General features: G+C 43.2%; 1 protein-coding gene across 9 annotated transcripts in view; it reads right to left on the reverse strand.

The window, feature by feature from the left end:
• Positions 1-6,524: 6,524 nt before the first annotated feature.
• mid2 (midline 2) overlaps positions 6,525-24,445 on the reverse strand; it is a 104,046-nt gene continuing 86,125 nt past the window's right edge. For all 9 annotated transcript variants that reach the window (XM_078102011.1, XM_040173963.2, XM_078102012.1 and 6 more), the window contains 5 exons: positions 23,926-24,053; positions 23,586-23,729; positions 18,743-18,904; positions 10,647-10,854; positions 6,525-10,303 (listed from right to left, as the gene is read on the reverse strand). In XM_078102011.1, coding sequence (XP_077958137.1) covers positions 9,880-10,303; positions 10,647-10,854; positions 18,743-18,904; positions 23,586-23,729; positions 23,926-24,053 — 1,066 coding nt within the window. In that variant the 3' untranslated portion in view covers positions 6,525-9,879. The remainder of the gene's footprint in view (positions 10,304-10,646; positions 10,855-18,742; positions 18,905-23,585; positions 23,730-23,925; positions 24,054-24,445) is intronic.

Here is a 24,445-nt window from a genome sequence, read left to right on the forward strand (position 1 = left end):
TGCACGTATCAAAATAGCAGAATATACTTTAAAACAAACAAAATACAGTGCATCATTTTGGAAAAAACATTCATTATTTTTGGCCACAAGTAAAAAAAAGTTCCAGAAAGAAAAGAATGTCTGAATGTCGACTGAAGCAGCCCGAACGATGCGTGAGGAGCCGATGAATTCCCCTCCGCCTCTCCACATTAATTAAGGAGCAATCCAGTTCCAGGTTCACTTGGCACAAGTCGATCCAGAGCAGTAACGGCCCGTGCTCAGAGGAATAGCCTCCCAAACTCAAAGTCACCGACGATCACAAAAACGAACTATCGCCTCTCTAAAAACACAGCTACAAAGAACTTCTGGTCCCACACAGAGCAATCTAACCATGATGAAAAGCTCCTGAGGGAAACATCTGGTTCTAGCTGCTCAATGCTCCGCTAAGTAGCTACACGTCAAGTAGCTAGCTTGCTAACTTTGCTTGTTTGGTAGCAACGTTCATCAGAGCTTTGTTCTTGAAAACGAACCCCTGCATCCAGAAACCTCGCTGATGAGGACACAGAAATCTGTGAAAGCAATCAAGTAAAGTGAGGAGCAACACCTCTGAAACATCACAAATGAAACAATGTTGATGCAGCAGCAGTAAATAAACAAACCCTGCTTTTTAAAATCTCCAGTTTCTGTTGAAATAGCAACGATTCAGTTGCGTATGAGCTGAAGTGATTCTAAATCTAGATTCTAGTCCAATAGCATGCGATCAAACCACGGATGTATTGCTCAACGAGTGTCGGTTGTCCTCCACCGTCGCAACGCAACGCCATTAGTGAACACACCCCAAAAACAACAAACATCTGGTTCAAGGTCGCTTATTTATATCACCAGCCGGTCAACCTGAAACCCTCCACAGTTAATGGGCTAAATATCAAAAGCGAGGACGGGCGGGAGATGAGACCGCTTGATATTAATGAGAATACACTTGATCATCTATAGATGGTGGTTTTGGTGCACGGATCAGATTGGATCAAATAGTCAACATGGTTCACTGGACCAAATGATCATGCTGCGTTTACTTTTGATTAAGTTCCCTCCCTGGGGATTAAATTATGACGAGAGCTTCAATACTCAATCATATAGTCACAGAGTCACCAACACTGTGTTGTTGAGCTCGCTTCTCATCGCGTACGTCCGGCTTGAACAAAGCTCACTTTATCTTCAACAGTCTATTGTAAAAATGCACTGTGCGTTTGCTCACGGCGACAATGAAGAGACAAACGCCCCTTTGGTTCAACCAAAACCACTTCAAGACAGTTTCATCCAAATAGAAGCACTCAATCTTAAAGGACACGGTTGGTCAGACATGGTGCAGCTCAACGGCCGTAAGCAGTACAGGTCCTTTAGAACAGAGTCAAAATACAACTGATACCTGAATGACTTTATCTTCTGCAGACATAAGCCAATAGTCCGAGGACAGAGAATGACCCCGCTAACACCCATTCTGCCAACACCGTTCTAAGGTGTTTTCTACCCAAACTATTTATCAATGTGTCAGCGATGGCTACAATATCTCCATGAAACTAACACCCTGTCACATCCGTGAGAAAGATGGAACGGTGGTGATTTTCTGCTGGGATCTCTCTGAAGCACCAGGGACAGATCGCCCCTCCGAGCAGCACCATCGGGCCTCCGGGGTCCTCTGAGGCGCCACCGGGACGGTTGATTGATTTCACCCTGAGATTAATCCAGACGATGACTGTGTGCGTGTGTGTGTGTGTGTGTGTGTGTCTCAGACAGAGTTAGGGAGAGAGAAACAGACAGGATCTGATATACATAGCCAGTGGGCCCGTTGATCTACAGCCGGTTTAGATCCTTGTTTCCCAGAGTTCATAGCTCTCTTCCATCAGGCCCCAGGAAGAGAGCCGAGCTTTCGCCCTCTAATCCACTGTGGTCTCATTCATCCCGACTCAGGAAAGGTACAGGCTGCCTGTGTCAGCCCCAACAGGTCCAAAGGCAACTCATTTGTATCACTTCTCTCTGATCTGCAATCTCTGTATCCATCATTCGTGACTCATTGTGCGCTTCTGCTCATTTTGCTTTTACGCTGCATGGTCAAAACTGAAAGGGAAGAATCAGCATCAGTTTCTGAAGAATATCCTGAGGCAAAAGGTTAAGTTGGGGAACGTGTATAGCCAAAGAAAGAAAACAACCACACACACACACGAGTCACATGGAGCCGCCTACATGCTGGCATGAATACACACAGACAACACATGAACAGTTGCACACTTATCACTCCCATTCACACACGCACACAATGTCAAACTCCTAATTGAAAGCAGTCGAGCTTCTGATTTAGTCGGATTTAAATAAGTTCCTCCAAAGCAGATGGTGATAAAAGGCTTTTCTTGGATATCACTCCACTCTGTGCAGGTGGCGGCAATTGGAGCAGGTGTGCGTGACGGAAACAGGGACAGGGGTTCGACGCACAACTGCAGTTCATTGTGGCCAGCTGTGCATTTGTAGCTCTGACTGACGTTCACTGCAACGACACCTTGATCACTACAAATCTGCCTGGGTTTTATCAATAGGCTTCGATTGCTCTGATGGAAATAGTGAAACCGTGGCTTGTTGCGCAATCATACAATAATTGAGGCTCGGTTTGCATTTAGTCAAACTTCTTTCACCCATATGAAGCTATGCATATCTAAGAGGAAGGGATGACATACTAATCCAAATATAGAGGGAAATTGTCTCATGAATGACATTTTAAGGCTTTTATTCTTATATTCTCTGAGATGGTCTGCTATCAATATCAATGGATTTAGTCACATTTGAGTAACATTGAAGCTTCTGAATTTGATTGTGTGCGGCCATTTTTAAGTCGTACTGGTGTGTGTGCATGTATTATTTTTTAGATAATTGAGTATTGCGGTGAAATTTTCACATTTACCTTTACAAAAAAAAGAAGTTTGCATGTGGTGATTATTGAATTTTTGAGTTGAGAGTCAAGTTTTGATCCTCCCGCTCCTACGACGATGTGCGGCCTGGCTTCACCGTGTTCAGGAGGCCGGATTGTTTTACGAACCGCGATCGATCAATCAATCAATCAATCAATCAATCAATGGACTCATCTGTCCGAACGTCATTTAGAAGACTCCTGCTCCTCGTGGTCCTCCTCAATCTTCTGCTGGCCTGCTGTTCACGCTACACTCTCTCTGTTCCACTCGGGTCCATGGAACTTCCAAACCTTTGGAACCGGATGAAGCTCTGCAGTCATATTTAGTCCTAAAAGGCCTCGTAGCTGACAATCAGAGGTGTAACACGCCTCTGCCATGGTGGGAGTGGTACTTTAGTTACAACAATGCTTACCGTGACCACATTTCACAATATCAGCCTCCGTTCTATTTTGTTGTCATGCACTAACAGTCAATAACTGCCACCTCAGGAAAGTAAGAGCAAAGAGGAGTCCATCCTCTGCTCCTCCATCACCGTCTGGTACGCTGCAGCCACAGCCAAGGACAAGGGCAGGCTGCAGCGTGTCATCCGCTCTGCAGAGAGGGTGATCGGCTGCAATCTGCCGTCCCTGCAGGACTTGTTCGCTTCCAGGTCTCTGAAGCGAGCTAAAAAGATCGCGGCCGACCCCTCCCACCCCGGACATAAACTGTTTGTGCCCCTTCCATCTGGCAGGAGGCTGAGGTCCATCAGGACTACGACCTCCCGCCACACGAACAGTTTCTTCCCGTCGGCAGTCGGGCTCATCAACAGAGCCCGGTCCCCCACTGCCTGACTATGACATTCCACCGGTTACTCCCCCTCATACTGCACATGCCACTTTAACTGCAATTCATCACTTTGTCACTTGTCACTTTGTCTCTTGTCTGTTACTTGTTTGTTAGTGCACTTTATGCTTAATATTTTTCTTTTTTACTTTTTAATATTTAATTTTTTTTAACTTTATTCCCTTGTTTTATACTAACCTATAGCCTTAGCCTTATTCTACTAACCCATTGCATTAGCATTTCATTTCACTTTATTTTATTACTTGTGCACTGTTGTCTGTCTACTGTCGCGCACTAATCGCCAAGACAAATTCCTTGTATGTTTGACATATTTTGGCTAATAAATGTTTCCTGAGCAAATATATTTGAGTACTTACTTATTTATTGTGCCTTCTCATTAGCCACAGGTCTGGAAAGAGTTATCATAAGACCGGGGGAGTCTCGGATGTGTCTATTAAGCATTTTCTGAAGTATTCAGGAAGGATTAAAAAAAAGTTTAGCTTAAACAGCATTATAAGTTAAAAGTTATAATATTACAGGAGTTCCTAGATTTTTTTTTGGGAGACCATTTGGGAGAACAATGTGATAATATATTGTCTGGTGTTTATAAAAGAGTACATCAGTCTTTCACTGTTCTCTAAAGAGACAAATAACGGTGACCTTGCTACATTTCAAAGGTCAGACGAATCTCTAAAGCTCTTTGTAAGCGTTTTCTAATTAGAAGTATTAGAAGATTTAAACTTTGATGCTGGACGAGGCGTCGCTGAGGAATGACCCATTTAGGAAGCAGCAGATAACAGTAAAATGAATCCAATAAATTCAACAAATACTCCAGATGTCAATGGATCAAATATGCTTCATCAGGTGAAACTAAAAGCCACAGGTAGCAATGAAAAGCTCCCCAGTGGTGGAGACTTTTCTTTGGCGTGATCAGACAGTTGTTGTATCCCACATTGGACGCTTCGCTGACAAATGACTTAACGAGCTACACAGGGAGTCCTAATTATTGTGCAGTTAGAAATGTAATTATAGGTGGCTCCAACGGCTGCTTGCTAGTTGTCTGGCAGTGGGAGGGAGCGCGGAGACGGAGAGCGGGCATCACATTTCAATGCCTGCTAAACTTTCAAAATGCACACGACCTCCGATCGGAGCCCCCGCTGCTTAAACTGCGGGCCGCGCTGGACCAAGTTAAGGCAATGAGGTTTGTGCTCCATCATTGGAAACGAGCAACGGGTACAAATACGGCTTCAAATGTACCTAAAACTTGGTAACAAACAGTGTGCAGATAAAGTCGTCAAGCGGCAGGTTAGGGACTATATTTGGATAAATAAAATCAGTTAGTGAACTGAGGTCAGAGTCTGGGGGTCTTGAACTGCACAATTTATAAATTCAATAAAATCTAGACATAAAGAGTGCAGAAACATTGTTGCTGTACGTACGTATTGGGTTTAATTGCACTAATTTTAAGTTCACATGGAATTTCTTACGAGTAAATATTAATCACCTGTAGTACAGTTACATAAAATAATATCAACCTTGATTCCTCAGCCAGACCAGAAACTAAGCCACATGTTTGTATTTGTAGTATATAGTGTTTAATTAGTACAATTGATGATACAACAATAGCAAACCTAGATACATTTTAAAAAGGTATCATGCAATGTGTGACACTCTATAGGCAAAAGTTAGATCATAGAAATGATGAAGGGAATTCTGGTGTTTGATATGGACACATCCAAAAGAGTGTAATGGAAATAAATAATCTTACAATTATCCCATTTCTATGTTCGGCTGACCTTCTGTGCACTGACTAAAAGAATCAAGGTTATGTTATCTTTTAATTTACTGTGATTAATAAGTTGGAAGGGCATCAACAGAACTCTACCCATAATTAGAAACCGATTACAAAGTTCTTTCTAGGAAAGTACTTGGAAATGAGTTGGAATTAACACCCGTGAAATAAAACATTAGCTTCTTTTGCCTGGTGTGTGTCAGAAACGCTATAAAGCCAAACTCTGTGAACCATTCTCGGGTCCGGAGTCATTTTTTGACTAGCAGTTGGTTTTAGCATATTTTCTAGCTTGGGGGTAAAATATTTGCACATATTTGCACAGGTCATCCAAGGTCATGGCGATGATGCATACGTGTGATGCCATATTGATCCCAGAAGGAATGAATTAATCTTGCCAGCAGGAGAACAGCGTGGGGTCAGATGCACAACAGTGACCTGCAGCTGATTTGGTTCATTCCTGCAGGACAGACACAGGGTCAAATGGACAAAACAATACACACCATAGCACTGTATTTTTTTTTTTTACCTTTTTGTATTCACACACTCATCACTCCATTTGCTCATCAATACACTCCTTAAACATTTTAGCGACCCTTGGTTTCCTCGTTCCTGGACCACATGAAAACAGGCTGCAAAATACGTGAACATATTGCTCCTCATTTCAGGGTCAGCGTGTGTTAGTGCCATGCTTGCAGGCAGTGTTACGCTGCAGTAATGAGGCGCTCGGGCCAATGATGACAGATGAGGGGTAAGCGGGCATGTCCTGATGGCCCCATCCTGAGCTTTGGATGACCTGCCAGTCTTTACTTTAGCCTTTTACAAGTTCAGGGTTCAGGCGTTTAATACGCATTGGGCTGCCAATTGGTGTCCAAACCACACTAGAGATCGGAGGCACTTCTAATGAACAACATGCTTGTCGAATTTTATATTTTCATAAGCACACGGCTGAGATAAAGAATCATGACTCCAACACATTTGGGATCAGACTTTTAATTGGATTTAAATTCACATAAATAACATTGGTTCATAGATATTTTGTATAATATACAACTTTATATAATATATATTTCACCCTAGGAATTCTCTCATATCTACGGAAACAAAAAGCTTTGCATGAATGCAACGCTGTCTTTTTTTTGTGCTGTTCATCAAGGTCCAGATGCCGAAAGAAGGAGCGAGTCGTAAAAAATAATTCCCCAAATTCCACAAACAGAAAAAGAAAACGGAGAATCAATTGCATTGTCTCTAGGGTTTCACGCTTCACTACAAGGAGTGTGTAGCTATTGAAAAGCATTCACTGTATATATTTTACTGTATTGAATTGTGGCACAAGGAAAGAAAAAGCACTGCAAAACATCTGATAGGCATGTTAATGAACATTTTGTTGTTGTGGTTTTTAGAATATGCTTGACTTAAGATGATAAATCCCACTGTGAAGATAAGAAAAGAGGTATGAACCTGCTGCAAGGTCACGTAATCATGCAGTGACCCGGCCAAGAATCCTCGCACAGATGACTTGAGCTTGTCAGCCTCGATCACAAATCAACACATGACGTTTCGGGCCTGTTACTGACATTATTCAATGCAAACGGGTGGATATCTGGAAGTCAGGTATCATTCACCAAGCTCCCTCTCCTCATGTTGGAGCTCCTCCTGCATTGAACAATCACTAATGAAATCAACATCTCCATCAAACATTAATGACGCATCATCATACTTCCCTAAGAGAACAGCTGCGGGTTGAAAGATGCGCTGAGAGACACTAAGTGCCAGATCTTTCCATAGCTTTGAGTTGTAAATCACTGGATGTTTGCTTGAACGATACGTAACCATAGTTACGAGCAAATTATTCAAATCAGTGCGTGTTATGAAGGTCAAGCAAATCATAGCCTGTCAATACAAATGTTACGTGACATTTAACATTGAGTATACTCCAGGTGATGTGGAAAACGAGTGAAAATGGCTGCGAGCCGTCAAATCTAACATGACGATATGTAAAACATCTGCTTTCTTCTTAAAAACACAACCCTGTGCGTCCCTGCCACAATGCCTCCTGACAACACAATCTCCTACGTCTGCATTAACTATGATAAATATTTGATTGTCTGAATTGCAGCCACCACCTGAATATCAAATCACAGACCAAAACTGTCACCCACACTTGACCATCAAATAACAATAAAAAGCAAACAATGGATCCAGCCACAGCTGAATAGTGATGTGTGACAACAAGAGGTCACGTCAGCTGTCGGCAAATTTGCGAGTCAGTCTCTGATGAAAAACAAGATTGAACTCAGCTACTTAAACGGAAATAGCCATTTAAATTACCCAGTGAACCGGTGTGGGATCCAACAATGTTTCATGCATTTATCACGACAAGGCCAACCTAAACGAAACCTGACATGTGTGCAGGTTGGTGTGTGTGTATGTGCATGTGTGTGTGTGTGTGTGTGTGAGTGTTAACAAATCACAGAGAAAAACACAACCATGCCATGACATTGCGACAGACAGCAAGTTAAAGTGTTAACCCCATTATTCCCTGATTAGTTACAACAGAGTGACTTTCTTTAATAAACAACTATTAGTTTATCATCAATTCATCATGAAAAAAATTGCATGAACATCATCACATGATGATCACATCCCTTTTCTATACAAGATAAAGTTAATATATGCTACTAAAAGCCATGGGGAGGGAAAGTCACTGGCACAGTGAAAACACCATTTAAACTGTGGAGCACAGACTTCTAAATCTGTGTCTCGATTGCTCTTTTCATATTTAGTGTAAATCTAAAATCTGAAAAAAGAAAAATAATGAGTTTTTAGGTGTTTCAGTTTTCCCATTTTTGGTTCCCATTGAGAATGAAGAGAACACCAGATCATGCTGAACAAATTGTTGTAACTGTATTTTACTGCAGTACTTTATAATTGTTGATATCCAGTACCCGTTATCAATTATTCAAGTATGAAAATAAGCTTTTTCTTTTAAACAAACAGCAGTAGCGCTAGTTGTCACTTCCCCCCCGCATTACATCCCCAAAACTCAATCTACTTCAATTCTCACTGAAGGGAAATATGTCAACCAAAAAGTGCACCATTAATATGTTGAGATCATAATAAAAGTAAATGCTCTTTTTTTTGTCATAAATAACACTTTTTTTCCGTCTAATATTTAATAAACCTCTTATTATACAAGGTGAGTAGTCACATGATGCAAATCTGCTCCCTGTGATCATATCGATATCCGGGAGCAACGTTAACAACCCACCGATACAAACGAGACTGCTGGATCAAATCTAGGAGGAAGATCAAGGAAAGATATTTTACCAACGACCACTTACAGCCGCCGAGGCTACAACACACGAAAAGTGATGCGAGTCATGCTAGTCCACAGTTAGCATGTGTTAGCGTTAGCAAGATGGTAGCATGTAGTTCGCTCGACAAAGTGGAGTCAGAGAAGGCACATCAATGTTCAAACGAAATAAATGTTTTGTGACATACGCTTGCTTTCTTGTGGAGAGTTAGATTAGAAGAAGGATCCTGCTCTCATGTCTGTGTGCTAAATATCAAGTTGTATCAGCTGTATCTGTGCAGCTAGCATGCTAAGCTAACTCCACCGCTGGCTCTCGCTTCATATTCCTCATACAAATATGAGTCTTATCTAACTACACTAAAAACTATGTGCACTTTTAATAATTTCAAACTATCCTTTGGCAGCTAGTTTATTTTTTAATAAATAAATAAATTTAAGTTTATTTTAGCTTTGGTCAGAAATAGTTCGACTTGTAGTTTAAAGTTAATGTGACCGTAACATGGACAATTTAAAATGTACTTCTGTTTTTAGTTGCCTTTTTATTGAGCGTTTTTTTAATCTACAGCAGGCGAGATGTGATCTCCCTGTTCACAGGTTGTAACTTCAAAGTCTAAATGGCTGATGATAACGTTCCCTCCTTGATCTTCTGTCGGGGGTCAGATCAGGAGGAAGATCAACAAAAAAAGAAGACCTTAAGTGGTCATAAAACCAGATATCCAGCCCGGCCCTCGGTGACTCCAGAGCCTCACACACATTTTAGGTCCACTCACGATTGTCGTCGAGGGACCTTGCTGTTATTTGCTGATGGATTTGCAAAGCGTTGGGTGGCTATAAAACTAACAGGACTGACACTTTCCCAGACTGGTGTGTATATCTCCAACACTTCACAACAAAGTAACTGGTCCGCTCCTAATGCAGAGCACGGACCAGAACTCGGTCACAAGGTCTTTCGGCTCGCGGTCAAACCTTTCAGTAACCAGGTCTGAGTGGACTCTGGCGGGCCGCTAGAGCCCGTTTCAGTGGCAAGTCTTCATCCCGGTCAGGTACGGCGACTCCTGTCGGCACAGGCCCATCTGCTGCTGTTGCTGCTCTTGAAGATCTGAGGCCACGCCGTCGACAAAGTCGGGGACGGGCAGCCCCGAGAGTATCATGACTGACTTGTTCCAGATCATGAAGGTGGGGACGACGGGCAGCAGGAAGGATACTTCGAAGGTGTGGATGTGCTGGGAGTTCATGGCGTCATAGAAGGTCAGTGAGTTGTTGTCGTAGTCCAGCAGGACGCCGAGCCGCCTCAGCTGCAGGCTTGCCTCCACCAGCATCTCCTTGCCGTCGTGGCGCACCATAAAGTTGTTGTTGCAGCGCGAGAACACCCACGAGGACGAGTTCTTGCCACTCCATTCGTTTTTCGGGGCCGATTTGTAAGCCACGCCGATGGCGTACCTGCAGGGACGGAACATTTTGGAATGCATTAGTAATCTGGAGCCACAGTCGTCCTTAACGATTTCACTCGAACAGTCGAGCTACCTCATGCTGAGGAAACCAGACATAGGCACGGGCCCTTTGGGTCTTTCTCGCATGAAAAGGTCTACTTCAGAGCCAATTAGGGAAGGGAATATGAATAGGATAAGTGTAGACACTGTGTGCGCTGAGTGTGTGTGGCAGTTTTGTGTGGGTTTGCATAACAGCACTAGATTTAAACTCGGAAAAAGAGAAATGTATTTTAGTTTAATCGAGCGTCCTTGCAGGCTCATGTAACGCGGCCTTTTGCCCGTTTGTTTCTTACCACGTGGACGCTCCCAGCAGCACCTCCCAGTAGTGGCCCCCGCTGTCAATGAAGACATTACCAGCTGCACCGTAGGAGCCTGTGCCGCTGAAGCGCTCCGGAGTGTGGCTCTTTTTCAGAGAGCTCTCGTCCTTCTCCATGGTGAGACAGTCGTTGGACAGACGCAGCTTCTTGTGGGCCGTCTTTGGATCCAACTTGAAGGGTTGACCTGCAAAGAAATGTTATGCTTTTAAGCGTCTTTTTTGCGGTTTGTTGGCAGCTAATGTTGATAATGATAATGGTCATGAAGCAATCATCATTATCCCTGACATCACCAACATGATCTTGATGATGAGTTTTTTAGCACACTGGCACCTCTATCTAAAGTCACAGTTCACAGGGTTTGTCCCTGAAAGGCCTCGTTATTAAAAAGGGACATTTTGGTATCACATTTTGGTATCACAGCAGCATGTACAGGGAAGAAAATATAATAAAAAGATACACATTATACACAATGTAATAAGATAGAAATATTAAATTATTAAATTATTAAATTAAATTAAATAAACTAAAACTGAAACAAAAGAATAACCTTCCAAAAGAGACAATAATAATAATTTGTAAAAGGAGAAGAGGAAGAGAAGCAACATCACAGCAGTACAGGGTTATTATTGTCATTATTTAGCCAGGGATGATTTATTGTAAAGTGTTATTGCACTGGGCAGGAATGATCTCCTGTATCAGTCCTAAGTAATAAGTTAATAAGTTAATAACGAATAATGCTCCTTTATCACGTAATGAGACATTCGCGTCTAATAATATTGGAGACCAGAATAAAGCGGCAACCGGGAGGTGAGTCATTGTCTAACTTTTACGATTTAAGTTGCAATGTTAAGTTTGTCGCCTAGAGATCGTCTTTCTTCATGTATCACAAGCAAGAGACAACAAATTCTGAAATATAACATCTCCCGGTTTCAATTTACTAAAAATATGTGTTATTCATCCCTGAATATGACATAATTGGGAAAAGGCAGCAGATCCTGCGAGATCAGAATGTGAAAGAGCAAGAGCGGCAGCAAAAGACAAAAATAAATAGAAATTGGGGTGAGAAGTGTTCACAGAGAGCTCAGAGAGAGAGAGAGAGAGAGAGAGAGAGAAGAGGAGAATGTTTGAAATACAAGGGCGAGAGTCTAAACTTCAAAGCCTCTCGCAGCCTTTGGTGAAAACATTTCATAACAGTGGAAGAAGCCACCCGGCATTCTCCTCTCTCAGCGCCTGCTGCCTGCCATCACACAGACTGGGAAATTAGCTGAGGGAAATAGCCTTCACTTCCACTGCAGTAGGTAGCTGGTGAGGCTATTCAGTGGAAACGCTGCTATCCGGTTGCAACAATTCAATTTGCAATGACACCAGTAATTTGGGTGTAATGGGTGGAAAATTGAGAGGGTAAAAGGGGGCGAGTGGCAGAGGGAGGGAGGGAGAGAGAGCGAGAGAGAGAGAGAGCGAGCCGTTGGGGAGTGAGGAGAGAAGTTGAGGGGATAATATGAGGCCGAAAGATTCAGCAGAGGAGCCCCTCTCTTTGTCCATAATGTGCTTGTGTGTGTGTGTGTGTGTGTGTGTGTGTAGGCTTCATGGAGGTCAGCCATTCCCCTTCCAGACCTGACATTTAACTCTGACACCTCTCATCTCATCTTTCAGCCTCCCTGAGCCTCCCACAGCTTAATGAGCGACACAATGAGGACCGCGGCTCCTCCCCCGCCTCCCTCTATCTGTCCTTCTCTTCAACCCCCCCCTCTACCATTCTCATCCTCTCTCCCTCTCCAATAATCCGTGTGGCGAGTGTGTGTCACCGCGTGTGGATATGAGACGACGAGGCCGATGTGCTGCTGGCAGCCAATTACATTAATGCGCTCTCTTCTTTGAACTGCTTATCGCTGCCAGCGCAGCCATTTCCAAACACTGGGGCTCTGTCATGGCTTTCCAGGGGAGGGCTCCTGAGAGCCTGGCCGGGCCCCCGAGGTCGGGGAGGCCCACGTGACGGTAGAGGACAAGCACACACACACACACACACAGACACACACACACACACACACACACTCTGAGTGGACTCTGAGGGGCCGACACATAAGCCAACATTCAGCAAAGCAAGTGTCATAGTGGAAATGTTTTAAATCCACGCCAGCAGGACTCTTGTAAAGGTCATGGGATTAAATGGTGGATTATTTTACCTTATTTTATCACTTGTGCACTGCTGTCTTGTTGTCTATCGTTACACTGTCTACTGTCACTCACCAACCGCCAAGACAAATTCCTTGTATGTTTGACATATTTTGGCAATAAATGTTACCTGATTCCTGAGCGTATGTGTGCACACTGAGGTAGAAGGCTACAAAAAAACGGACAGAAATGCAAATGCACCACGTGTCTTGCACTTGTTTCTGTTTGCAACTGCTCAACACGGTCATGTGATGTTGTGAACTGGAACAATTCTTACGTACTGTAGTTAAGCCGTATCTTTATTCACCACGTATTCACTTTAAGGTTATGCTGCCATATTCTTATGAGAAGAAGAGAGATATCGTACTTTCTGTTCTACTACTATTCATCCGAGAGTCGTAGCGACTAATCCCTTTGCGGATTAAGATTTGACATATGAAAGAACTCATTGTGCATCACACCTTTGATATTACAGTATTATTTGCTTGTATTACTTCTGTAGCCTTATATAAGTATTAATGCAAGCATACTCAATATTGAGTGCTGAAGATCAGCACAATGAAACGAATAGGCCGGCAGTCACAGTGACTATAGCGGTGCTTGTTACCAGCCCTCACAGCCACTGCCAAATTTAACTTCTACTGGAGAGATACACTGAACGAGTGCAAGACAAGCAGCAAGAAGAAACCAATGCAAAATGAGAGAAGGACGTGTAGCCTGTATGTCAAAAAGCTTAGTTAGTTAGTTCAGCATAGTTTTTACATCAGTTGCCTTTAGAGACAGCATGCGCACACACACACAAACTCTAGTGTTGTCACATTGTAAGTTACTGAAATGAGAGACTGGACAACATAATGGCAGAGCACGTCCTACTGGTCGGGCTTTGTGGGTCTTTGATCAGTCTGCTCCCAGCCTGTGATAACGCAGTAATTAGAGGTTTTCCATCTGTCTGCAGAGGTAATAAGTGCTCTCTGTTTGACTGCCTGGAAGGAGTGCATCGTCCCGAACTACCATGTAACACATGGAAACACAAATAAAAAAAGAGAGGTGGGGGGGTAAAAGGGGAGGGTGTTGGGGGAGCTTTCATAAAAAGCAATTTCATTCTAACTTAATTTTGATGGGTCCTGGTGGAAAACCTAAAGTGGAATAACATCTAGTTAATCAACTTTATTTCAATTCAGTCAATTTCACTCACGCTTCTTTTTTTTTTCACTAGCTCACATTTTGGCTGGGGGGTATATAGAGATAGCTTTCTCTGTAAAGAGGAAGATGGTAAAAAAGAGATCCACATTTTACTGCATAACTATTCCTCCAGTGAGCTCTCTGGAACCCCCACCCCCCCATATACCTTTACACATCTGTGATGAACTTACAAATCATTGCCACTCATTAAAATGCATAGCTGCAAGCCACTTGGCCTCTAATGGACTGATCCATACGTAATGTGGTGTGTAATCCTACTAAAACACGGATTTACACTGCCGACGTTAAAAATGCATCAGTCGTGTACCATGGCTGCCGCGCAGCAGGTACTCCTGTCTTGTTTTCTCAGCTCTTATGTTTGTCTCCTTCTACTCAATATCCCCCAAAACGCTTTGTGTCGTAGAGAGCAAAGACAAATCCGTCACTGATCTCCTCTAACTTCACCCTTTATTGAACTCGGCAGTCTTCAGAGACCAGTGCTGGAAAATCATTTCAGTAATGCTTCTGGGTCTGCTTAGAATTTCACTGTGACAAAGGGGACGTTTAATAAATATTAAAATGAATACGTTCTATAGTTTTGAAAAATATGTTCAGTAGTTTATTTCAGTGCCACTCTGAAAGGAGTAAATGGGGTATTTGTTGGGACTTTTCTCGGCTGGAGAAAAGACAATCTGCTGATAGACAACTAGAGAAAACGGTGCTGCTCTTCCCCTTTTTATGTTAATCGACTTTAAAGCAGGACCTTTCTGTCATTGACGGATAAATGCTTCAAAACGCGCAGAGGGGAGAAAGCAACGGGAATGACATGCAGAAAAGCTCTCCTGCCGGAATCAAACTCGGGACCTTGTGAATCACACACTGTCCCACGGGGACACCTGTGTCCTCCCCTTCACCTCGTTCTCCTCTTCAACTCCACACGCTCCGCCTCTCACGGTTTACTTTAGGGGCTGCGTGGTAGCTTGAGATGCATGCTGGGTAAATATTATTGCTCGTCCTTTAACGGGAACTTTGACAAGTGATATATTCGGCTGCGATTTCAGCCGCTCACTCCACACAGGGACTGGGATCTGCAAAATAATTCTTTGCGTTTAGCTTTTGTTTTGACACCCACAACATGCTCACTAAAAGCAGAGCGCAGCCTTCACTTGTAAACAGTAAAGCTGCTAAATAAAGACTTGGTACTCCTCCTCTACACCCGTCTCTGGACTAATGTTCCAAATGTGGGATGTTGATGTTGGAGGGCTTTGACATTGATGCAGCTCTAACCAGCTTTAAACACAAATATAATGATGACAGTGTTGTCAACCAGAAGATGCAGCTTTGTGATGACCGGATGGATGCTTGGATTTGTATAAATAAGCTCTATTCAGTGCTCAGTGCAAAACCTTTAACAGAGGCACCTGGACCGACACAGAACCCTGTTACCGGGTAAAAAGCAGTGGACTGCGGGCGCTCGTGTCTGCAGACACTCATCCCTGCAAAGAGCTATTTGGTGTCTTCTATCCGTTCAACACTCTCAAGTCTGCCACTTTTCATCCACTTTCATACCCCTCTTTCTCTTCGTAGGCTCTTCCCTTCACTTGAGAGGCCCGTCGGGTGGAAATGCAGAAGTATGATCGCAGCGTTAGAAGATCACACACACACACACACACGTGCACACAACCGCTCTCCTCTTCGTCATGCTTAATTCATACGTGTTTCAAGGAGCTGCGGGTTGCTCCACGTGTTCGCTGTGAGCATCTCCCACGGCAGGGTCGACAGCGAGCCACTCAGGGTTCAATGAGTGGTTTCATTGGAGTGACATTGTAGTGACCCAAAAAGCCTTTGAAAGCTTTAGGACTTCACAACATGATTCTAAACGTTGTCTCCATCAAGCCGACCGAATTGCACAAGGCGAAGGTGCGAAGCCATTAAAAGAGAACTCCGGTGTTTCAGCGGCGCACTCCATGGTGGCGAGTTCATACAAAGCAGGACTAGAGATGTAATCTTTTATTTGGCTTAGTGCGTATCCACCTGAAGCCATAAAAGTCCTTGCGAAACTTTTTAATATGCAGTAAAGCTCCGCAGGTCTTAGGGAGTCAACACACTTCCTGGGCATCATGCTATGTTATACCTTCATCACATACCTTTGTGTTTTCTGAACTAGATTGCATGTTGTTCGGCCACATTTTCATTAGTCAGTCAATACCACAAACCCAATACCACAAAGTCAATACCACAAACTAGAGACTCTGCCCCTGCGGTGCCATATCGCCCCGCTACGCTGCTCAGATGTGCTTCACACACACGGTGCAGCATGTATGGGTTTTACATTCGAACACACGCGGCTGTGATGCACGACTTTCCCGTATCTGCGCGACTTGTCACGGTCTTGTTTGCTCTGCAAGCCTCTGCCTGAAATATACGATGAGCTCAGGATAAAAGCCTCCGGAGCCTCATTTTTTTTTCATCAAAAATGTGACAGCTATACTCTCCAATATCAGAACGGGAGACTTAAATTGCAAGGAAAAGAATTGGCGGTTCACAGCTCAAAAGCTTGCCACTAGAGCTGGTAGGACGGCGGAGTGCGGAGGGAAACTCAATAAGCCTTCAGAGTGAGACATCTGTGATCAATTGCAATCAGAAAACACTGCTCCACTTCACCGGAACCGATTTAGGGACTTTAATCTGGATTCCAATTCTTCTCAGCAGAAGAGGAAGTAGAGGAAAAGAGAAAGAGAAAAAAAGACACATAAACTGGGTAAAAATATTCAATCATTTTTTGTTTGTTGTTATTTTGATGGCTCGTAAGAACTGCTAAAGCAGAGAGAAATGCTTATTGCCAATCACATGTTTAACATCTTTTCAGTAGGTGGACAAGCTTCCGCCCGACAGCACAAACTTCCAGAGAAGAAGATGACAAATAGTACGAGTAGAAGGAGAATGGGGGTGGGAGGTTGTTATTAGTATGTGTGCTGCACCGCTAACATATATAATCATATACGAATACATTATATATACTGTATATAATATAGTGGTATTAAGAATGTGTGGAATTATTCTGTCCAATAATCAAAATGATTTTCATCCACTTTTTTCCTTCTCTTCCTTCTTTGGAAACACGCAGGAGTAATAAAAATGAAATTAATTTTCAGTTTTGGCAAAAACGTAAGGAATAATATAAAACTGGTTAAATACAACAAGACCTGCTTTTGTTTTAATTTGTGTTATTATTTAATAGTTGTTTAATTCTACATAGTATACAATAAATAACAGTTTTCATATATTATTCATTTGAATCTAACTATGTATATTGGCAAGGCAAAAAAATACCATTCACATTTTATTTTATTTATCGGCATTCACAAATGCCATTAATCTGTGTCAATGGAGAACATTATCAAACTGCTACTAACTTGTCACCCTGCTCTGCGGGTCGATGTCGTGCACACATCACACGGAGGCAGTAATCCTCTCTAATGCCATGAGAAATAATTTATTATATATTATTATTGTATTTGATTGATAAATGCTGCAGTGTTGAATGCTGCGTGCGGCAGGACAGGTGCAGTAGAGGAGACGTGGAAGCACTCCTTTACAGGCCCTTATAATAACAATCAAATACATTTATGTGATAATATGAATAGAAAAAGAGGACAAAATGTTAACTATGCCTTTGTGTCTAACTAGCTCGAAAAGTATTTTATTCGTACCAGTAATGGCATTACTGACAGCATAGTTTTTTTTAAACAAAAAATTAAGAGAGAGAGAGAAAGAGCGAGAGATATCCCCCTTTGACTACTGCAGTTTCCTCATATATTTTACCCAGCAGTGTGTCCAGATTACAGTTAATCCTAAATGCCACAGCCGGACTCCTGACAGCAGTTAAGAGAAGTTGGCAAATCAGCTACATTTTAGCTTCTGAGCGCTACTGCTGTAATTTAAGACAGATTTTTAAATTTTATTGGGCACCTTTGAGGTAAACCCTCACTCAGCTTTTTCACTGAGGTTTTTAACCCTTTACACGTGACAGTTGAGCCTGAGACCCTGGTGACGATTACTTGGGTGACTTGACTCACTGAGCCACTGAGAAAGGCCCATTAAACCCTGAACTCGGCTCGGTTGGTTATACTATTATTTATGTGCTCTTGGTTTTATAACAGACTTAAATGTAAGTCTTTTGGGTTCACTGTAACCGTACATCAATATTTCTGAAATGTTTTATAGAAATAGTTTATCTTCACCTCTATTCAGTTTATTTCAACATGAAATGTACTGAGTGTTTCTACGGGGAAGAAGGCACGATTCTGCAGCGGACAATAAATGAAAGGAAGAACAGACGCATGTAAGTTGTCGACACATTCTCCTTTCAGAATGATGCAACAGCCAAACTATTAACTTCCCGATTCATTACATAACCCACCATTAGGATTAAAAATAAGTGACACGTTTCTAAACACTCATTTACTTAAAGACCACAATCATTTAAGAAAAGAGTATCCAATGAAAGATTGAGTGTTTTTGATCCTGCCTTTCATTTTCCATAGTTTACAATCTGAGTGAGTTTCAATTCCGCTACTTATGCGTCACTCATTTGTAAACCAAAAGACAACCCCCCCCCCCCCCCCCCCTTTGAGCAAAGCTTTGATTAGTCACGTCGCATAAACAACACAAACACACACACACACACACACACACACACCGGCCTTTCCACTCACTGTTGGTCTTGAGGCGGGCCGGCTCGCTGTTGCGGCTCCCTGCCTGGTTGATGGCCTTGACGAAGAAGATGTAGCGGGTGCCGCTCTGCAAGCCGTGCACCGTGTAGTGGTTCTGCTTGATGTTCGGCACGATCATCCAGCTGTCTGCCGAGTTGTACAAACCTGAACAGAAACACACTGCGTGAGTCGCCAAGTTCGCTCTTAAGCCCGAGAAAGCTTTCCATTCATTACCAGAAAGAGCGAAAAAAAACGGCTTCTCATTCAGATATGCAAATTCTTTCTGCGGACATCGAGAGAGTCGTCAGGCTGCGAGAGGAGATGCAATAATCTACCCCTTCACCTTTCCATCAGGTCCCTCGTGGTACGGCCCCCCTGGGGATCACAATGTGATCCGGCTTCGATTGGATCCAGAGCGGTTTGCAGCAGAGGGCTGGCAAAGGTCCGCTTGGCTCTGCCTCCAAACGCAGCGTTTTCAGGCTGACATCTGCAGCCGAGTGTGGATGATGAAGAACAGGAAATCTCAGCTCGGCGCTGCGTGGAGCGTCGTCTCTAACGCGGTGCCCCGTGTGGCCTCGAGGTCTCGGACGTGACAATAGATAGGGATTTACACGAGAACATTGCCGCCACTTGATCCGACACATGTTTTTCCCCGAAGTGGCATTTTTCATCACGGAGGCGAGAGGTGCTCATCTGGGACGGCGCTTTGGAGCCGACGCGGAGGCGGGTGTTTGTTTTTAATCACATATCGCAAAACTTGGAACTTTTGACATTTGCTAATAAGCGCAGCGCCTCTGTCGTGTGAGATAAAAAGCTGTCAGTGGAGGCGCTGTGTTTTGCACGGCCTGTAATGGCCATTAGAGGACAGGTGAACAGCACCGGGCCTCATGACCTTGTTAAAACGTGTCTCTTTTGTTATTTGTTAGACGTGAAGGAAATTCTGTGAGCTGAGAGCATTTCTTTCACCTACATAAAACATTCTGAACACATTCAAACAAACCCTCGGCAAAACACAGGAGGCATCTTGTTTCTACCAGTCCGGCTAAAGTTAACGTTTGTAGTTGGAGTAACAATTACTTTCATTGTCTCATCTTCCTCCTCCTCCCTGCAGCGAGCGCTCGGAGGGCCGTGGCTGCCTCGTCCCTTCTGGTGAGGATGGCTTGTGAATTATTGAACGAGATGGCAACAGCATGCATAAGTAATATCCCAGAGTCTGCTTGTAAATATAAATACTTCACAGGACGCAAATAAGGCCTTTAAAAGTGAGGCAGCGTTAAGAATGAATGAGGTGGGGGGAGGGGGGGGCTGCTAAAGTTAAAGTGAAGGCTGTGACTTCACATATCGGACGACTTCCACAAGCTTTTCTCCAGCTTCCTTTCAGAAGAGAGACAAAGAGAAACCGAGGGAATTTACACGCATTGTTTTGCATCCTCAGCTGGCCAGCTGATTCTTTATTTCAGCCCACTCTTACTGTGAAATCTTAAAATACAAGGATGTGGTCTTTCCCTTTTTGGGAAAACAGTGCCTGCCACCTGCCATTTTAGCTACTTCCTGATGAAATGAAGCACGGCACAATGTAATGTAAGGAGATACGGGGAAAGGACGAGGTGGAAGGACTTCACGCCGCTTTCCATTTTGAAAGCTTTTGATCTCTGAAGCACCTCTCCCTTTTTTGCGAAATCAAATTAGGTCAGAACACAGCGATGCTGCTACTGCTACTTCTCCCGGAGAAAAGGGGCTTTCTGACACTAACGCCGCCGCTTCTGACGGAATTGCGACTTCAAAGTGTGTTGGGGAAGTGACTGAATGTGTCATCGTAAAAAGAGAAAGATAAAGGAAGCGGGGAAATGGATCGGCTTGTGTCTTGCAGGAGTGAGTGTGTGTGTGTACAGAATTGTGTGTGTTTGTCTGTTTGAGAACAGACACACAAAACACAGCGGTTCCGGTTAGCGTATGTTTGTGTGCATATAGTGTTGTATATGTGTGTAAATGCAAGATGCAAACTGCAAGCAGCTGTGCATGAATAAAAGTGATATTATGCATCACCAGTATCTTTTGCTGCCTTCACAGACCTTTCCCACAAACTGGACATTTCAAAGAACTCTTCTAAAAGGCCGATCCAGCTGATACTCTGAAAGACGCCGTGTTGAGAAAACAAAGATTTATACTAGACTTTGGCCAATGTGCTACCGCTCTCACCGGTTCTATCGACAATAACACGTCACCACAGGCCTACTGCATACAAACACAAATGACAGCAGGAAAAAAAGAGGTTGAGGTCGTGCAGAGGAGCATCAGCTGAGCAACACAGGAAAACCAATGGGAACGTGTCAGTTCATGGGACCATGAGGAGACGCATTAATAGACACAAAGGGACTGTAGAGTCAACAAGGTGCTCATCGGGATGATGATGATGATGATGATGATACTCTTACATCAGCTGATTTTTTCCTATTCAGTTAACAGCTACTTCTTTTTAAAGTAATCATTCTTCTACTACCACTTAAGCTCATTAACTAACATGTTATATATATTGTTATTATTATTGTGCAATCCAGACAAATCCCAAAAGGTTAAACGCAGGAAACAGGATCTATGTGCTGCAGTGTATCTTGCTTGGGCAAAGTGACGTCACTCTGTGTCCAGCGGATCAGGAGATTTTCCAAAATGTCAAACTACTCTGTTAACTACTGCTATGTTTTGAGTGCATTAAAGTGGAAATGAGTGTGGAGAAAGAAAACCTTTGCTTTTCTGTTTAATATCGGACTATGATGTCTGAGTGCGCATGAGAACATCCTTTTTGTGTCGTGCGAGTACAGAATACTGTTGGCTGGCAGATAAACACATGGGTCAAAGGGCCGTAGGTAGCAGCCCCACTGTGACACAAACATCTCTACTTGCAGTCATATTCGCCTCTCCGACGCAGCTTACTTGTATCCAGGGCATTTGGTTTTACTTGCTGATTCTATTTTCTGCTGCTGTGCTCGGATGATCCTGAAGAAGCGAGGTTAACAAGACCCCTCTCCTCGTGGGAGAGCCGGGGCTGAGGATTAAGCCAGGACAGACACACAAAAAAAAAGAGAAAGAAAGGATGGCGCTCAAGTGGGAGCATTTAGCCGCGCAAAGTTTGAGATAAATGCCGTGGTAAAAACTCGAGCGGCGTGCCGGGCTAAATGGGTTTCTCTCTTTCTCCTGTGAATCTCGGAGGACTCTGTGGCAGCACACTGCTGAATATCTGAGTCACTCAGTCTATCACAGCAGAAATACATCCCGAGGTTTCCAATGGCCGGGGCACTCGAGCTGCATGGCGAGTTGGAGACGTGTCAGAATCCACAGAGAGGAGAAGGGCTGGTGAAAGGATCAGAGTGGAGAGGCACAGGTGTGTGTTCACATTCATGGTGATGTGCATCAATCACACCCTCCTCACGTCAGTGAGTGGTAATTCTCACCTCCCCTATATAATCATTATCCACTCAGATTGTCACCTGTTCTCCCGGTGCTCTCCTCCTCCACCGTGAGCTTTCTATCCCTTTATTTATGAGGGAGTTTTTTCCTGTTCAGGATATTTGGACTTTGAATTAATGCATTTCATTTCCCTGACGGTGCCATTACAAAATGTTCCCAACTTTATGTAAAACGTCATCACGTTGTGGAGGATTGTTCATCTATAACATGAATATGTCGTTTAAAGGTGGCAACAATTGCACAGATGTATAGCTTATACTGGTATAACATAAAAATGTGGCGATTATTGGATAACGCTCCATACGAAAAGGCCGCACTGTATCCAGGCACAACTATTCATTGCGGGGTAGGTTTGACATGAGCGAATTTAGGACGTCTTCCAAGCCTCTCGTTCAATGAAAGCAGCAGACCAACTCATAACATGCTCTTATAAAATGACAACCAATGACAACCAATGCAGCAATATATGCTGCAGTATGGAACACGAGAAGCATTGACAGACATTTACCAAGAAAAAAAGAAAAGAAAAAAAAAAAGAATTAAGGAATATTAAGTAAACCCTGAATATAAATCAAGACATCTTCCCCAGCCTGGAACAAAGATAAGCCTTGGTATTGGGAGCAATGGACAGAAAGTCGAGGTTATGTAACCCCTTGTGTAGAGCATGAAAAATATAAGTAATTTGTTGCTCCAGGTAATCATTTTTTTTAACGGCACAGAGGTTAGTGTGCAAAGCTTTGTAGTTTAGAGTCCAACCTGCGTTATATTTTTTTCCTGATTTGCATTTACTGTTCTTGTTGTTTACAACATTTACAGTATATTAGTGCTAAAACGTAGCATAACTGCACCACAAATCAGGAAGAGTCCTAAAGTCAGAAAACTGACTCCTAAAAAAATATGTTAATATTTGTCATTAGCCAAGATTGTGTTTCATTCAGTCCCGTTTAAATCTCGTGATTAAAACATTCTTTATAATTGAGAGATCCATTGATCTCTAACGTATAAAGTTACTATGCAGGTATTCTGCTCTAATTATGTATCAGACGCCTCCATGTTGGAGCCTTCAAAAGGAAACCGGATGAGTGTTAAAAACTCTAAATAGCCAGTTTGGCAAGTTGATGAATTCCTTATTTCATAGAGAAAATCAAAGCAAATCAAATATTTCTGCCGATGTTTTCAACTGCTAAAGTATTCAAACACAGTTCAACAACGTATTTGATCACACTTGACCAAACCTTGATTAAAAAATCTAATAAAAATCCCCTGGCTGTTGAACCAGAAACGCAATTAAACATGAACTTCTCGGCCAGTGAGTGCATGTGATCTGCAGCACGGATCTCATTTACTATGATACCATACGGTGTATGTGCACAAGACTCACTGATGAAATTGGTCTGGCCGGTGTAGATGGTGTACTGCAGCTCGTAGGAGGTGACGCTGAACTCGTCCTCGGACGTCCAGTGAACAGTGATGGTGTCGTGGGAGGCGGTGCAGAGCTCGTCTCTGATGGATGGCGGGGAGGGCGCTACGCGACCAGGAAACCACAACACGATGGAAGCAATTGTTATAAATTGTCAAAACAATAATGGTTATAATGTTCCATAATGGTAATATGATACATGATCTTAACATTTATAAATATGTTATAATAAAACATTTTTAAAACATGTTTACGCTTGCGTGTGTGTGGCCTTTGTGGACCAGACTGACGCAGCTCTTACCTGTCAGGTAATCTAGCGCCTCCAGAATCTTCTTCTCCCGAGAAAAGTCAAGAGCAAAGTTGTCAAACGCCTCATTCAGGTTGACGTCAGGAATGAGTACCTGGGAGGATGCCGTCGCCATGGCAACCCTGCGTAGAGGTCAGGACACGGGGGCGAGAAAAGCAAATGTCAGGGGAGCGAAGGAGACGTGACGGAGCAGTGGAGGGGCCACAGCGGAGGAAAAGATGGAAGGTGATGCAGAGGTCAACAAATGTGAGGCGAGAGGGGAAGGAGGCGGAGGATAGAGGGATGAGGTGGCAGACAGCAGTGGATTGTGAGAAACGGATGAAAGAAAGAAATGCATGAAGAAGGAAATGTGGAGGAATCAAATATGAAATAAAAACAATATAGAAATATGCACAGCATAGAACATAAAAATTCTCCCAGAGACCCATCAAGACACTAACCAGGCACACATTGACACACTGACTCCACGGTTTGTGCAGCTGTGTGGAAAGTTGTGTCTACTTCTGCTGTGAGC

Source organism: Gasterosteus aculeatus, chromosome 4, assembly GCF_964276395.1.
Source record: "Gasterosteus aculeatus chromosome 4, fGasAcu3.hap1.1, whole genome shotgun sequence".
Classification (NCBI taxonomy): Eukaryota; Metazoa; Chordata; class Actinopteri; order Perciformes; family Gasterosteidae; genus Gasterosteus; species Gasterosteus aculeatus.